The sequence below is a fragment of the Pseudorca crassidens genome, chromosome 3, assembly GCF_039906515.1.
Source record: "Pseudorca crassidens isolate mPseCra1 chromosome 3, mPseCra1.hap1, whole genome shotgun sequence".
In the NCBI taxonomy this organism is placed as follows: Eukaryota; Metazoa; Chordata; class Mammalia; order Artiodactyla; family Delphinidae; genus Pseudorca; species Pseudorca crassidens.
Window position 1 is genome coordinate 102,070,905 of NC_090298.1, and position 14,555 is coordinate 102,085,459.

The following is a 14,555-nucleotide window of genomic DNA, read 5'->3' on the forward strand; positions in this document are numbered from 1 at the left end:
AGGTTGCCTTTTCATTTTGATGATTGTTTCCTTCACTGTGCAGAAACTTTTTAGTTTGATGTAGTCCCATTTGTTCATTTTTGCTTTTGTTTCCCTTGCTTTTGGAATTAGATCCACAAAAATATCTCTAAAACTCATATAAATGAAGTTACCTCCTATGTTTTCTTCTAGGAGTTTTATGGTTTCAGGTCTTACATTCAGATCTTTAATCCATTTTGAGTTAATTTTTGTGTGTGGTGTGAGATAGTGGTCTAGTTTGATTCTTTTGGCTCTAGCTGTCCAGTTTTCCCAGCACCATTTATTGAAGAGACTATTCTTTCTCCATGTATGTTCTTTGCTCCTATGTTGTCAATTAATTGCCCATATATTTGTGGTTTTATTTCTGGACTCTCAGTTCTGTTCCATTGATCTGTGTGTCTGTTTTTGTGTGAGTTCCATACTGTTTTGATTACTGTAGTTTTGTAGTGCGCAGTTGACCCTTGAACATTATGGAGGTTAGGGTTACCACTCTCTATGCAGTTGCAAATTCATGTATAACTTATAGTTGGCCCTTGGTATACACAGTTCCTCCATATCCATGTTTCTGCATCCTTGGATTAAACGAACCTTGGATTGTGTAGTACTCTATGTAGTATTTATTATTGAAAAAAGTCCGTGGGTAAGTGCATTTCAAACATGTGCTGTTTAAAGGTTTGCTGTAGTTTGAAATCAGGGAGCATGATAACCTCCAGCTTTGTTCTTCTTTCGCAGGATTGTTTTGGCTATTTGGTGTCTTTTGTGGTTCCATATAAATTTTAAGATTGTTTTAGTCATGTGAAATATGCCATTGGAATTTTGATAGGGATTGCATTGAATCTATAGATTGCTTTGGGTAGTATAGACATTCTAACAATATAAATTCTTTCAGTCCATAAGCATGAAATATCTTTCCATTCATTTGTGTCTTCTTTGATTTCTTTCATCAGTGTCTTAAAGTTTTCAGTGTATTAGGTCTTTCACCTCCTTGGTTAAATTTATTGCTAGGTATTTTATTCTTTTTTATGTAGTGGTAAATGGGATTTTCTTAATTTCTGTTTCTGATAGTTCATTCTTAGTGTATAGAAAAACCACAGACTTCAGTATATTGATTTTGTATCCTGTGACTTTACTGAATTCATTTATTTGTTTGAACAGGTTTTATTTGTGGCATCATTAGAACTTTGTATATATAGTATCATGTCATCTGCAAATAGTGACAGTTTTACTTCTTTCTTTCTGATTTGGATCACTTTTATTAATTTTTCTTGTCTAATTGCTACGGCTAGGATTTCCAGTACTGTGTTGAATAGAAGTGGTGAGAGTGGGCATCCTTCTCTTATTCCTGATCATCACTGAGTATGATGTTAGCTGTGGCTTTGTCATATATGGCCTTTATTAGGTTGAGGTATGTTCACTCCATACCCACTTGGTTGAGAATTTTTATCATAAATGGATGTTGAATTTTGTCAAATGCTTTTTCTGCATCTAATGAGATGATCACGTGATTTTTATCCTTCATTTTGTTTATATATGGTATCATGTTGATTGATTTGCAGATGTTGAACATTCTTGCATCCTTGGAATAAATCCCACTTGATCATGGTGTATGATTTTTTTAATGTATTGCTTGATTTTGTTTGCTCATATTTTGTTGAGGGCTTTTGCATCTTTGTTCATCAAGGATATTGGCCTGTAATTTTCTTTTATGGTGTCCTTGTCTGGTTTTGGTATCAGCATAATGGTAGCTTCATAAAATGTGTTTGGAAGGTTTTCTTCCTCTTTAATTTTTTGGAAGAGTTTGAGAAGGAGTTTGACAAGGATTGGTATTCTTTGAATGTTTTGTATAATTTGCCAGTGAAGCCATCTGATCCTAGACTTCTGTTTGTTGGGAGCTTTTGATTATAGTTTCAGTCTCCTTACTAGTAATTGTTCTATTCAGATTTTCTGTTTCTTCTTGATTCAGTCTTGGAAGCTTGGATGTTTCTAGGAATTTTTCGTTTTTTCTAGGTTGTCTAATTTGTTGGTGTAGAATTGTTCATAGTAGTACCTTATGATATTTTGTATTTCTGTGGTATCAGTTGTAATTTCTCCTCTTTCATTCTGATTTTGTTTGAGTCCCGTCTTTTTCTTTTTCTGGAGGGGTTAGTCTAGCTAACGATTTGTCAATTTTGGTTATCTTTTCAAAGAACTAGCTCTTAGGTTCATTGATCTTTTCTGTTGTTTTTTAAATGTCTATTTCATTTGTTTCCACTCAGATCTTTATTATTTCCTTTCTTCGAATGTGGAGCTTCATTTTTTTTTTTATGTTTTCTTTATGTGTAAATTTAGATTATTTATTTTGGATTTTTCTCGTTTCTTGAGGTAGGCCTATATTGCTATGGTCTTTCTTCTTTGAACTGCTTTTGCTGCATCTCATGGATTTTGGTACTTTATATCTCTGCTTTCATTTGTTTCTAGGTATTTTTTTGATTTCTTTAGTGACCTGTTGGTTGTTTGGTAGCATGTTGTTTAATTTCCACGTTTCTGTGGTTTTTACTATTTTCTTTTTGTGATTGATATTTAGTTTCATAGTATTGATTTCAGCCTTTCTGAATTTATATTGAGACTTTTTTTGTGACCTAATATATGATCTGTCCTGCAGAATGTTTCAGGTGCACTTGAAAAGAATGTATATTTTGGTGCTTTGGGATGGAATGTTCTATATGTTAAGTCCGTGTGACCTAATGTGTGATTTAAGTTTGATGTTTTCTTTTTAATTTTTTTTCTGGATGATCTATCCATTGATGTAAGTAGGGTGTTAAAGTCCTCTGCTATTATTGTTTTGTTTTCAATTTCTCCCTTTAAGTCTGTTAATATTTGTGTTGTATATCTTAGTACTCCTCTACTGGATGCATATACATTTATAAATGTTATATCTTCTTGCTGGATTGACACCTTTATCATTATGTTTGCCCTTGTTGTCTTTTAATATAGTCTTTGTTTTAAAGTCTGTTTTGTCTGATATGAGTATAGCTACTCCAACTTCCCTTTTATTTACATTTGCATTGAAATTTTTTCCATTCCTTCACTTTCAGTCTGTGTGAGTCCTTTCTCCTGAAGTAAGTCTTGTGTAGGCAGCATATAGATGGATCTATTTTTTGGTTTTTTTTTAATTTAAACAGTCCCTCACTGTCTTTTTCTTGGCTATTTTAGTCCATTTGAAGTAATTATTGGTAAGTATGTACTTGTCATTTTGTTAATTGTTTTCTGGTTGTTTTTGTAGTTCCTCTCTGTTCCTTTCTTCTCTTTCCCTCTTCCTTCGTGTTTTGGTGGTTTTCTTCAGTGTTATATTTAAATTTCTTTCCATTTTCTTTTGTATATTTACTATAAGCTTTTTTCCCTGTTACTGTAAAGTTCATATATAACATCCTATGTAAGTAGTAGCCTGTTTTAAGCTGGTAGCAAATTAAATTTGAACACATTCCAAAGCTTTTATCTTTTTACTACTCCAGCCCCCTGCCCCAATGTTTTATGCTTTTGATGGTACATTTTACCTCTTAATTTTATGCATCCCTTAACTAACTATTGGAATTTAATTTAAATTTACTACTTCTTGTCTTTAAACTATCATGTTTGCTTTATAAGTGATTGATCTACTACCTTTATTATATATTTACCTTTTCCAGAAATACTTTTTACTTGCATGTGTTTTCTTATTATTAATTAGTGCTTTTTCTTTTCAGCTTAAGAAATCTCTTAAATATTTCTTGTAGGGCCAGTTTTGTGGTGATGAACTCCTTTAAGCTTTTGTTTATCTGGGAAACTTGATCCCTTCTTCAATTCTGAATGATAAATTTGCTAGGTGGAGAATTCTTGTTGGGGGTTTTTTCCTTTTAGCACTTTGAATAGGTTATGCCACTCACTACTGGCCTGTAAAGTTTCTGCTGAAAAATCTGCTGATAGTCTTATGGAGTTTACTTTGTATGTAACAAGTTGGTTTTCTCTCGCTGCTTTTAGGATCTTCTCTTTATCCTGAACTTATACCATTTTAATTATAATGTGTCTTGGTGTATGTCTAGTTGGGTTAATCTTTTATGGAACTCTCTGGGATATCTGGACCTGGATATTTGTTTCCTTCCCCAGATTAGAGAAATTTTTGACCATATTTCTTCAGATAGTTTTTCTGGCCCCTTTTCTCTCTCTTCTTCTTCTGGGATCCATATAATGCAAATGTTATTTTGCTTGATGCTGTCTCAGTGGTTTCTTAAATTAATTTCACTTTTTTAAAATTCTACTTTTCATTTTGCTTCTCTGTCTGGATGAGTTCAGTTGTTTTGTCTTGCAGCTCACTGATTCATTCTTCTACTTCATCCAGTCTACTGTTGAACTCCTCTAGTATATTTTTCAATTGAGTTATAACCTCTTTGGTACTTTCCTATATTTCAATCCCTGTTGAAGCTCTCACAGTGTTCATCCATTCTCCTCCTGAGTTTGGTGAACATCTTTATGACCAAGAAGCAACAAACTAAAGAGTGGAAATGGGTTATTAAGAGATTGCTAAATTAAGAGCATAGAAGTTAGCACTTTCAGTGGAATAGAGGGGGGAAAGCATTGTAGAAATATTTTTTAAAACTCAGTAGCTGAGAGCTATTGGTAAGTCTTAATTGCATCTCTAGGCTCTTGATGTATATAGCATACTAAAATCAGTATTTCAGAGTTGAATAAATGTTAGAGTCTCTCATCCACTATTTCTAAGCCTTTTATCTGTTTTTACTTATAATGGGGGTAGATATGACTCACATATGATATGAGTGGCTCTAGTAAGAAGATAATGATTCTCAGTGGCAGGGGGAAGTGTGTGTGTGTGTGTGGTGTGGTGTGGCACAGGGTGGTGATGTGTACACATGGGGGTGTATGAGAATCTCTATTTTGGGGGAGGAGACCATGTACACAGTTTGAACTTGTCTCCTTCCCCTACCCCTGTCATGATTATATTATCTTACCTTCCTATCTTCAGCTGTTCTGCTGCCTTTCTCATACTCACATTTTAGAAAAACTGGTCTTATCTAAACTACTAATATAGATAAACTGAAGTCAGCTTGAGAGGTTGAATAGTTAGTATTAAGCCAAACTAAGAACCTAGCTATCCTGGCTTCTAGTTCAATGTTTTGTTTTGCCCATGCAATAATTATTATGCAAAATGATAAAATAAACAACAGTAAAATTATGTTTTCCATACTCTTTATTTTAAAAAGGATGGGAAGGTTTTAGTATATTTTAGAAAGTTTTTTTCCTTTCTAAAATCATTACACCAAACAAAACAAAAAATACTCATAAGTAAAACTGAGACGTTTAAATGGAAGTTGTTCATTTCCTCATAACGAATAAATAGATACAATGTTAAGATAAAATGATCCCCTATTATATGTTAGTTTATTGGGAGTCTGTTAGTTCTAAAAATAAAGTATGGGTGATTTTTGTGTATTTAGACTTTATATTTGGAGTTTGTATTATTTTGTGTTGTTGCGTAATGATTTATTTAGTAATTAGTGACATAGAATAAGAGACTTTATTATCTCCCAATTTCTATTGGTCATGAGTCCAGGCATAGCTTAGCTTTGTCCTTTGTTGAGGGTCTTTCCAGGCTTAAATCAAGGTGTCATTTTGTTGGGTCTGAGTCCTTTTCCAAGCTCCTTTTCCAACCAGTCCTTTTCCAAGCTCACTGGTTATTTCTAGAATTCAGTTCCTCATGGCTGTGTGATGAGGCTCTCAGTTCCTGGGGCCTGCCCACCATTTCCTGGCATGTGGCCCTCTTCCACAACATAGTAGTTTGTGTCTTTAAGGTCAACAGGAGAACTGCTCTGCTGCTTTGATTATCTCTGACTTCTAGACTTGCTTTTTAAACATCTTACCTGATTAAGTCATGCCCAACAGAATAATCTCCCTTTTGATTAATTTAACCTCCACTAACAGGGATCTTAATTTTGTTGCCTTTGCCATATAACATAATCTAATGACAAGAGTGAAATCTGGGAATCTTGCCCACACTTGTGGGGAAAGGATTATATGGGTTGTGTACACCAGAGGATGGAAATCTTGGGGGTTGAACTTAGCATTATGCCTACCACAGGGTTATGAAAGAGTGCAGTAACTCCTTTGTTCAATAAAAATAAGATCTTTCCTATGTGCCAAGCATTTCTGTAGGCCATGGAAATACAAGTCTCAAGGGCACAGTTCCTTTCTATAGTGAGGTTGGTGGAGACCAACAATGAAGCACTGTTTATAATGTAGTTCAGTAATGCAGGTTCAGTAGAAGTGTAACCAGGCTACTCTGTGAACATGAAGGAGAAGGTATAGGGAGGGTGGAGGCCGGGTCAGGAGAAGTTTATTGTTTGTATGGAAAAAATAAAAATACTGCTGCAGTTCTTGAAGCTACAAAATTATTAAAAAATTGTTTATTGTTATTCTTTTCCTCCAGATGGTATACCTCAAGTTTACTATTTTGGCCCTTGTGGGAAATACAACGCTATGGTGCTGGAACTGCTGGGACCTAGTTTGGAAGATTTGTTTGATTTGTGTGACAGAACATTTTCTCTTAAAACGGTTCTCATGATAGCTATCCAACTGGTAAGTAAAGCAGGATGTTTTGAAGCTGTTTGAACAATTGTGTGGTTCATTTGGTCACTAATTTACACTGAAAGTTTAAAGTTTTGTGACATTATCTTCCACAGCATTTGACCTAATAAAAATGTCTGCTTTTCGTATCATTGTCCTTTTAGGATGACTGTAACTTAAAATAACTGAATCAGGTGTATTTTATTTGTATGAAAAAATTAATATCTTACTACTTTAAGGTCAGAATGCTCAGTTTGGGAATTAAGTTGTTTCCAGCACTCTTTTCAGGTCGAAAATGAATACTTAGAGAAGAGAACCCTCAGAAAGATGGGTTTTTAATCTTGGTAATAAATTAAAATGGCCTAGAAAAAGAAGAAACAAACTAATGAGAAAGTCTTATAAATCATTTAAATTTCAGGGAGCCTATGGGGAAATAACTTAAGAGGATAATTTTAAGGCAGTTTTGAAATAAATGCCAGTAAGTGTATGCTGCAGAAGTCTTAAAATTGTTTTTATCTGTTGACTCATTACTTCTACAGATTTATCCAATGGAAGTATTCAGATGTATTTAAAGCTTGTTGTGCAAAGACGTCTATAATAAAGTGGGAAACAACCCGAATGCACAGAAATAACTGTTAGTTGGATAAATTATTAATAGCTATAAAATAATATGCAGCCACTAAAAAGTGTATATTAAAAGAATGTTTCATGACCTGGAAAATGCTCATAATATATTGTTAATGAGAACTGTAGGTCATAGAATAGTATATGTTATATGATCCAAAATTTGTTAACAAACTAAAATGGCTTGAGTGACTGTGTTCACTTACATTGTATTGTCAACCATGAATATCATTAAATGAAGCACTTTTATTATTTGTAATGTTCTGTTTTCTGGCAGTTTATACAATAAACATTATTTGAGAATGTGTAAAGCAATGAATAAAAATGTATTATATTATTATTAGAGTTGGATTCCAAAGTTTTCTAGTCTCAAGATCTTTTTAAATGTTTCATACCTAAGGAAAAAAGTAAACAAGTTATAAAAAAGATAACAAAGTGCTCTGTTAATTCTTTTATTTAACAGTCTAGACTCTTTAAGTTTCTTTAGTGTAATTATAAAATTTTCTCCATTATTGAACAGATAAGGAAGACTAAATTGCAACTTTGTGAATATATCTGTTTATATTTTTGAGTTCAAGATTTTGTATTAGTAAAGCTTTTTAATTCTATAAGGTAGCATCATCTGAAAGTGTTGATTTAATCAGGCTTCCTGATAAGAAAGGAATTCATAAAATTCAAGCACTTTCCTATATAAGTGCCCAAAATAGTAAAAAGCAAAGATATTTAATCATAATTGGACATATATTTAAGAAACTATTGAGTGATATCATGTTTCTTTTAAAGGGTTCAAACAATTTCTGATTTTTTCTTCTTAATGTTGTTTTCATTGTAAAAATTGTCTTGCCTCTATCATACTATTTTATGCTAGTCAAAGCCTAAAATAAAATGTATCTTTTTTTTTTTTTTTTGAATCAAGATTTCTCGCATGGAGTATGTCCATTCAAAGAACTTGATATACAGAGATGTGAAGCCTGAGAACTTCTTAATAGGACGACCAGGAAACAAAACCCAGCAAGTTATTCATATTATAGATTTTGGTTTGGCAAAGGAATATATTGATCCAGAGACAAAGAAACACATACCATACAGAGAACATAAGAGCCTTACAGGAACAGCTAGATATATGAGCATAAACACACATTTAGGAAAAGGTACGTGTACCTTTCGTAAGTATGGAAGTTTGAACTCAGTACGCTAATAGTGTGGGTTTTTATTTGTTATTATGGTTTAGTTTTTGCAGGTTACAGTCGCTTCTATTGTAATTTTTATTTATCACATCTAACTAGAGTTTACTTTCATTTACATTTAGTAAGTCTTTTAAAGTAAGTTGCTTTAAAATACATGAATGACAGATATCCTTATATTCACTATATCTTTTTTATTTTACTTGAAATGTTCAACTTTGATACACTTAGGGTGATCCATTTAATTATTTCTATTAAAGAATATGAGAGAATACTTAATTTTAACTGCATTTAATGTGTGTAAAGGTTTTTGATTGAGACTATAACTCTTTGATACAGCTGTCCAGGGAGGTAGCCACCTGCCTAATACATTGAATACTGAGAATACATATCTTACAGGTACTGTTTACTTTGTACTAGCTATTATTTAACCTTTTTAAGAGGGTTCCTTATTTATAAAAAGGGTAAAATATCAACTGCACAGGGTTTCTTATAGCTTTTTTTTTCCTGGTCCAGGATCCAATCCAGGATCACATATTTCACCTAATCGTCCTATCTCTTTTGTTTCCTTTCATCTGGTACAGTTCCTTGCCTTTCTTTATGGTTCATGAAATTAATATTTTTGTAGAGTACGGGTTGTTTTGTAGCATGTCCTGTGTTTGAAGCTGTCTGATATTTCTTCATGACTATATTTGGGTATCCAGTTTTAGCACAAGTATCATAGAAGTGATGTGTTCTCAGTGCATCATGTCAGAAGGCACATGTCACTTGGTTCCAAGTAGCTTTGATCACTTGCTTAGGGTAGTGACTGCTAAGTTTCTCCACTTAAAATTTCTTATTTTCCCTTTGTAGTTAGAAAATATTTTCTAAGTCAGTTTTTGAGATTATGTAAATATGTTGTTTCTCATCAAATTTTTACCCACTAGATTTAATATCAATTGATGATTTTCTAACTCCATCGTTCCTTATGAATTTACTAGTTTCATTCTAGTGTAGGCAAAAGCTTTCCCTTCTTCCCTTATTTATTGACTTAGATCAGTATGGACTCATGGACTCATGGATTCTTAACTGGATGTATTATAGTCCATTACTATCATTATTTATATCATTATTTTGATGCTCAGATTGTCCCAGATTTGGCTACTGGTTGCTCTCTCAAGCTGTTTAGCTGTTCCTTTGGCATGTTCTCATGATTCTTGGAAAACTTCTTTCTTGTCTTGTGCAACAAGTTGTTCCAGGCTTATCTTATAGTTTCTTGGCTCTAGCCCAGATACAACATTTTTCTAAGAAGCCCTGGTTCCTTTATTGGATAATTGTATGTAGAAACCAAGATTTTGTAACACTAGGTGTATTTATTGGTCCTAGTATGTTATTGTTTCTAAGGTCTTTCTGTAGCAGAACTAGGAAATGTGTACATGTCTGTGTGTGTGAATATACACATATATACTCATTTGTGTGTATATACAACACACATTTATGTACACGTACAGATACGCCTACACATGTGTATGCACTTATACACATATGTTAATATATATCTATTAAAAACTATGAGTTTATACTGATACTTCTAATTTCAGTCTAACAGCACAAAGTAGGATCCCCTCCTTTTCATATTTGTAATTCCCTTCCCTTTTCTATGTTTATATCTTCCTTTGCCAACATTGAGAAATCTGGCTACCACTACTCTAGTATATTTACTCATTTTTAGAAGCCTAGGACACTCAGAATGTAGTTTCAGAATTGGTAACTGATAACACTGTGTTAATGCAAGCTTACTAGAATTGCGATATTTGTAATTCTTATTTTATTGAAGAGTCCTTTTTAAAATTGACTCAAGTAGGACTTCCCTGGTGGTGCAGTGGTTAGGAATCCGCCTGCCAATGCAGGGGACACAGGTTCAAGCCCTGGTCTGGGAAGATCCCACATGCCGCGGAGCAACTAAGCCCGTGCACCACAATGAAGAATAGCCCTCGCTTGCCACAACTAGAGAAAGCCTGCGTACGGCAACGAAGACCCAACACAGCCAAAAATATAAATAAATAAATAAATAAATAAATAAATAAATTGACTCAAGTAAAATATACATTGAGTAAAGTGCACAACGTTTGAGTGTATAACTTATTAGTATTAATAAATGTATACAGCTGTATAACCCACAAGTCTACCAAGATTTAGAACACTATTCACTCCTTAGACTTCCCTCTTGCTGTTCCTCAGTGTCTACAAAAGCAACTGTTGATCTGATTTCTATCACCATAGGTTTAGTTTTGCTGACTCTAATTCTTATAAATGAAATCATATGACTTATTTTGTTCAGTCTAATATGTATGAGATTCATCTAAGTTGATTAGGGTTTGTTCCTGTGCAACGGAGTAGTATTCCATTGCATAAATATGAATGTACCACAAATTGTTTATCCATCCTAACGTTGATGAGCATTTTGATTATTAACAGTATTTTGCTATTATGAATAAAACTGCTATGGCATCCTTGCAAATCTTCCAGCACACATATGTTTTCAGTTCTTTTGGGTAAATACCTAAGATTGGAATTGTTGGGTCATATTGTAGGTACTAACTTTATAGGAACCTGTCAATCAGTTCCCCAAAACATTCATACCATTTTCTGTTTCTACCAGCAGTGAATGAGAGTTCTGTTTGTTTCACATTCTTGACAACATTTGGTGTTGTCGGTCTTTTTCATTCTAGCCATTCTGGTGAATTTATGTAGTGGTATTGTATTTTACTGTGACTAACGATTGTGAGCACTTTTCATGTGCTTATTGACCACTTGTATGTCTTCTTTTGTGTTGTGTACATCGTTTTATTGTGGATTTGGAGGAATTCTTTATATATTCTGGATATAAGTCCTTTGGCAAATACATGCTCTGTGGACATCGTCTTCTAGTCTGTGGCTTGTCTAGTCATTTTCCTAGTGTTGACAATTGATGAGCAAAAGTTGTAAATATTTATGAAGTCTAATTTATCAAATTTTTCTTTTATGATTACTACTTTTTAAATCCTAAGAAATCTTTACCCCTTGTAATGAGAACATTTTGTGTTTTCTTCTGCCATCTAGAATTCATTTTTTTGTATGATGTGAGATAGGGATTGAGATATTCTTTTTATGATATCATATTCTTTCCCATCAAATTACTTTTGTGTGTTTCTAAAAAAATCAGTTCTAGGTTGTGTTTACAATAGATTATTCCTAAGTCTTAAGCCATGGTCGGTTTTTATATCACAGGAAGTCTAATAACTTAATTTTATGCTTTTAGATTCTATATCTAACATCTTTCTTATAAGGGAGAATAGACAGGAATGTAAACTGATCGGTACTTATCCACTGTCACTGCTCAGATGTACCTTACAATACAATCACAATTTGTCCAGAACCTTAGAAGTCATCTAATCCAACCTCTAACTCCTAGTCTTAGCTTCTTCTCTAACGATTCTCCCCAGACCTATCTGCTGCCCACTGTGTTTCCCTGCTTCTGCATCTCAGTCAGAACTAAATAGCACTTGGCATCTTCCCCTGACAGCTTACCTGATAGTAGGCTCATGGTATTTTTTCAGGTGTTTGAAATACCTGAAAATGTAGGTTTGCCTTTCTTTAAGAAAAGTCAGTAGTATTTACATTTCAGGTGGCATTTGGGCAAGTGTGTTTCAATAGCAAACTTTCCTGTTAGATTTAAAATATGATTGGGTAGATAAACAACTTTCAGGATTGTCTCTTCTGTTAAAACCAGGCACATCTGTGTTTATATGAACAGTGTCTGTGAGAAATTTTCATTTCATGGTAGTTGTTAAGACTGTTTTATAACAACTAACAAAGGTTCACCACCATTTTATTGTGAGCCATGAAGTCACGACTTCCTTCTGGCCTGGTGTTCTTTATCCGAACAATGGTAAATGTAACAGCATTCTATTTGTAGAAAGGGCAAAATAAATCTGATATGTTTGTCCTTGTTAGGAAAAGCCTTCAGAGCTTGGGAAATGGCATTTAACTATTGTAATAATCTCTTTTTACTCTTCTTTCAGGAAGAAAACAAAAAATTATTTATTTGGCAAGTACTGCAAAGAACAAAAGCTTTAATCCTTACTTTCTCTCATTTGTAAAAGCCCTGCTTCTCAGTTTTGATGTAGAACTTGGGAGTAGATGGGTAAAAATAGAACATTTATTTGACAGATTACGTGATTTCCTTTTTTTTAAAATTGTAGAGTGAGTTTGAGTGCCAAAGAGTTAAAGTATTCTGTAAGTTTGAGATGGCTGTGAACATGGAATATTTAGTGGTGTTTTGAGTTTAGAGCACTTGGCTTTGTGAGGAATCAGGAAGAGATTAAGAAAAAAGAACAGTGAAAGTGTGACCTTTTAGTGCTGATTTTAATTTGTGTATATATAATTTCTTCCTTTCATCTGAACTTTGGTTGTTACTTTTAAAGCCTTCTTATTCATTCATTCACTCTTGTGCATTCAAGGACTTGCTACTCACATGAACTTTTCAAAATAGAGAATTTGGTCAGAGGAACATTTGTGCAGGTTTATATGTATTTTTCCTTTGTGGAGATGGACACTGTATCAGATTCGAAAAGAAAACGTTGTCCCTTAACATAATATTATGGAGGAATAGTGTAAAATCACATTGTAGAATTTATCATCTTTATTCCTGTGGTGTGTGTCTATTGATCTTAATTAGGTGATTTCTGTTCAGAAGGCAGATGTAGTGATTCATTTGTACACCTTTCATATACCTCCTGAAGTCACTGATCAAGATGAAATCTCAATAAAGCTGCATGTGACAGATGTGGATTTCCTTGGTCTGCTTTAATGGAAGCATTCTTTAGTACTGTCAGGTTGAATTGTTATTTTTAATTGTGTCTCATCAAGTATCTTTTTAATATCTTTTTAAAGGCTTTTTTTTTTGTCAAGTTCTTTGAACCTCATTTTATAATCTTCCTTTGGATTACTTTTTTTCCCTTTATGTCTTAATTGAAGTGATTTGAAATTAAGTAAATAAGAGAAATGTATTTCTCTTTAGTAAGTGTCTTGAAATAAAATGGTCTTTTATTTTTAAATATTATTGAGTATTCATGAATAAAAAGACCAGGATTTGAGGAATAAGTTGCCAGTTGCTTTGTAAGTGTTAAGAAAAATCTGTGTTCCATAGAAAAATGATATTTCAAGCCCCTAAATGGTAAGCTTTCAGAGTGGGAGAGAAGTAATCACAGAATTATGGTGTTACAAAAATGCCTTCTTTCTGTGTTATCATTCTGTGGTGTGTTTCATATAATTTCCAGCTAATTGCTACAATCCTGAGGCCTACTCTTTAAGTCTCCCAAACAGCTTTTTAACAGTTTAAAAACATGTATTTACGTTTTATGATTACATTTTAACAGTTTAAAAATGTATTATACAATTCCTTGCTCTTTGAAACAAAGTATGATAAACCTAATTGATGTTTTCTTGATATTTCAGTATCATAATTTTTGTACGATTACTATTATATAGTGACACCTTCAAGATCATTTGGAGAATGTTAGTATGTATATTTTTAAAAAGTTTAGAGAAAATTCATTTGAATAGTAGTGTATTTTTAAAAATAACATTATTTTTAGAGCTGTTTTAAATTCACAGCAAAATTAGGCAGAAGGTACAGAGGTTTCTCTTTTACCCCTGTCCCCGCACGTGCTCACTATCATATTATTCACGCCGGAGTGGTACATTTGTTATCATTGATGAACCTACACTGACACATCATTATTGCCTAGAGTCCACAGTTTACTTTAACGTTCACTCTTGGTGTTGTATATTATCTGGGTTTGGACAAATTTATAATGACATGTATTTACCATTATAGTGTCCTACAGAGTAGTTTCACTTTCTAAGCATCCTCTATGCTTCACCTAATCCCTCCCTCTCTCCAGCCCCTGACAACCACTAGTCTTTTTCCTGTCTCCATAGTTCTGCCTTTTCCAGATGCCATATAGTTGGAATCATACAGTATGTAGCCTTTTCAGATTGGCTTCTTTCACTTAGTAATATGCAGTTAAGTTTCCTCCATGATTTTTAATTGCTTGATAGCTCATTTCTTTTAGTGCTGAGTAATATTCCATTGTCTGGAGATAACACAGA

At 33.4% G+C, this 14,555-nt stretch overlaps 1 protein-coding gene across 8 annotated transcripts in view; it reads left to right on the plus strand.

Moving 5' to 3' along the window:
* CSNK1G3 (casein kinase 1 gamma 3) overlaps positions 1–14,555 on the plus strand; it is a 128,599-nt gene that overhangs the window by 71,361 nt on the left and 42,683 nt on the right. For all 8 annotated transcript variants that reach the window (XM_067731579.1, XM_067731582.1, XM_067731581.1 and 5 more), the window contains exons 5-6: positions 6,476–6,624; positions 8,153–8,387. In XM_067731579.1, coding sequence (XP_067587680.1) covers positions 6,476–6,624; positions 8,153–8,387 — 384 coding nt within the window. The remainder of the gene's footprint in view (positions 1–6,475; positions 6,625–8,152; positions 8,388–14,555) is intronic.